Source organism: Phalaenopsis equestris, unplaced genomic scaffold, assembly GCF_001263595.1.
Source record: "Phalaenopsis equestris unplaced genomic scaffold, ASM126359v1 Scaffold197236, whole genome shotgun sequence".
NCBI classification, from domain to species: domain Eukaryota; kingdom Viridiplantae; phylum Streptophyta; class Magnoliopsida; order Asparagales; family Orchidaceae; genus Phalaenopsis; species Phalaenopsis equestris.
In genome coordinates this window covers 1-1,936 of record NW_018217185.1, presented here as the reverse complement: position 1 = coordinate 1,936, position 1,936 = coordinate 1, and the positions used below count along the sequence as shown (strand labels likewise).

Genomic DNA, 1,936 nt, shown 5'->3' with positions numbered 1-1,936 from the left:
AACATTTGGCCTTGCAAAAAAGTTTAATGAATAGTCATATATGTTCATTTGTTATGTATTGAGGGCTACAAATCAGGCTTCATGAAAAGTTCTATGCCCTATTTTTCACAACTTATTTGAGAGTTGCATTACATGGACAAAAAATAATAAATTTATTCCGAACTTTGCATAGGAAAAAGGAAAGAAAAAACACAAAACAATCTTTCACAATAAATAGAAATTGCAACTTCATCAACAACCCATTCCCAATATACTCATACCCCCATGAATTGTTCCTTGAATCAATCACTTATATTCTTATAAAAACTTCCATGAAACCAAAAAACATATAAATAAATCATCATATATCTCCATTTTAATTATTTAAAAATCATCATCAGTTTCGTAGGCCTTGAGCAGCTCGGGGCATACTGGAAGTGCGACATCTTTGAGAAAGCCCAACGCATTAGCATAACGCAAGTTGTTGGCCTGACCGCTGTTTTCGGTAAGCAGAATGCGCGCCTGCTCTCTGTTCTCAACGAACTCAGCGCAATCAGCCCTCGGGCTCTTAATCAGCTTCACATAACAAATTTCCTCCTCGTGATCATTGGGAACAATGAATGTATAATAACCGTCGGCGCCGCTGACGGCCTCAATGCTGTGTTCCACCGCATCGTTCTGAAAGTGTTTGCATTCCAACCTCACCGTCGCGCCTGTAAATGCCTCAAAAAAATTTATGTAAGAAATCTCTGATAGATAATGATGTTGAGTATTATATTATCTTATAGTCTAAGTAAATTGTAGTGTGCATTTGTTCAGAAATTGTATTGAATTTTGATTAAAAAATGATGTTATATTTATCATTTTGAATAGATGTCTCACTGTTAATTCATTTTTATGAGACAAGGTTTTTAATTTCAATCTTGTTTTCTGCAAATCTATTTCTCACATCAAGTTAAATTCAAATTTAGAGATTTAATCTTGCTATAATTAAATAATAATAAAAGTAATAATAATAATAATAGTGGCTTTATCAATTATAATATATATATAGCGAAATGGCATTGTAAATATTTTATAAATCAAAATTGAAAAAAAATAACATTAAGATATACTTAAGAGATTAGTGAAATATAAAATTTTCATATACAATACTAATTTTTAAGCAAATCTAGCCTGATATAATTTACATAAAATATCTAATTACAATTTTTTTAGGATAATTACATATATAGCTATTTATTGCTTATCATCTATCTAATAATTAATTTATGATAAAGTTAAAATATTACATGCGGACATGACAATGCAGACATGACAGAATCATATAGATGCAGCAGATTGATTGCATTGGAAAGATATTGTGGTGATATTCACTTCAATTTCATCAATCCGCACATGTGGATAATACATGTAATATTATCTCAATGATAGTAGATGGAAAACCTTCAATATACTCGGTGATATTGGTGACGAAGCCGGCACGACAATTGTCACAATAGACACGGCCCTGCACTTCGAAATGGACATCGGTGGCGACGGCGACGCCGACGAAGAGGCAGAAGGCAGCCAAGATGGGGAAAAGCTGGAGCTTGGCCATGGCGAAGTGCTTCCTTTGCCTCTCCTGAATTGTTAAAGGGAGCTGGTGATGGAGAGGGCTTCTGAACGAGGATGTGTTACTTTGTTTATATTGGGAGGGGAAAGCTTCTATTTCTAGATATTTTGTACAGAGCATGCGGTTTCAAAGGCAGGGAGGGGAGCTAACTTGCTAGTTTTTGAATGGAACGGAGGCCGCGTCGCGCTTTCTGTGTACGCCTGTCCGCAATTTTTACGGGTTTTGTTTGAAATAGGGAAAATGGGCCGTTGGGTTCAAAACTCTCTGGTTTATATATTTAGTACCCAAACTTCGCTATTTACTCACAAAACACGTAAAATTTTCAGTTAAATTCATAAAAAA

General features: G+C 34.7%; 1 protein-coding gene across 1 annotated transcript; it reads right to left on the bottom strand.

The window, feature by feature from the left end:
• Window positions 1–177: 177 nt before the first annotated feature.
• On the bottom strand, window positions 178–1,626 carry LOC110035311 (pollen-specific protein C13-like). The gene is made up of 2 exons (XM_020739545.1): window positions 1,426–1,626; window positions 178–692 (listed from the first exon to the last, which is right to left on the bottom strand). The coding sequence occupies exons 1-2, from the start codon at window positions 1,577–1,579 to the stop codon at window positions 364–366; spliced, it is 483 nt and encodes a 160-aa protein (XP_020595204.1). The 5' UTR covers window positions 1,580–1,626; the 3' UTR covers window positions 178–363.
• Between the last annotated feature and the right edge of the window lie 310 nt (window positions 1,627–1,936).

Bases quoted from the DNA above. Each gene is read 5' to 3' on its own strand.
- LOC110035311 (XM_020739545.1), bottom strand. From the start codon at position 1,579: ATGGCCAAGCTCCAGCTTTTCCCCATCTTGGCTGCCTTCTGCCTCTTC. The intron at 693-1,425 runs GTTTTCCATCTA...AGGCATTTACAG, and splicing joins TATCACCGAGTATATTGAAG to GCGCGACGGTGAGGTTGGAA.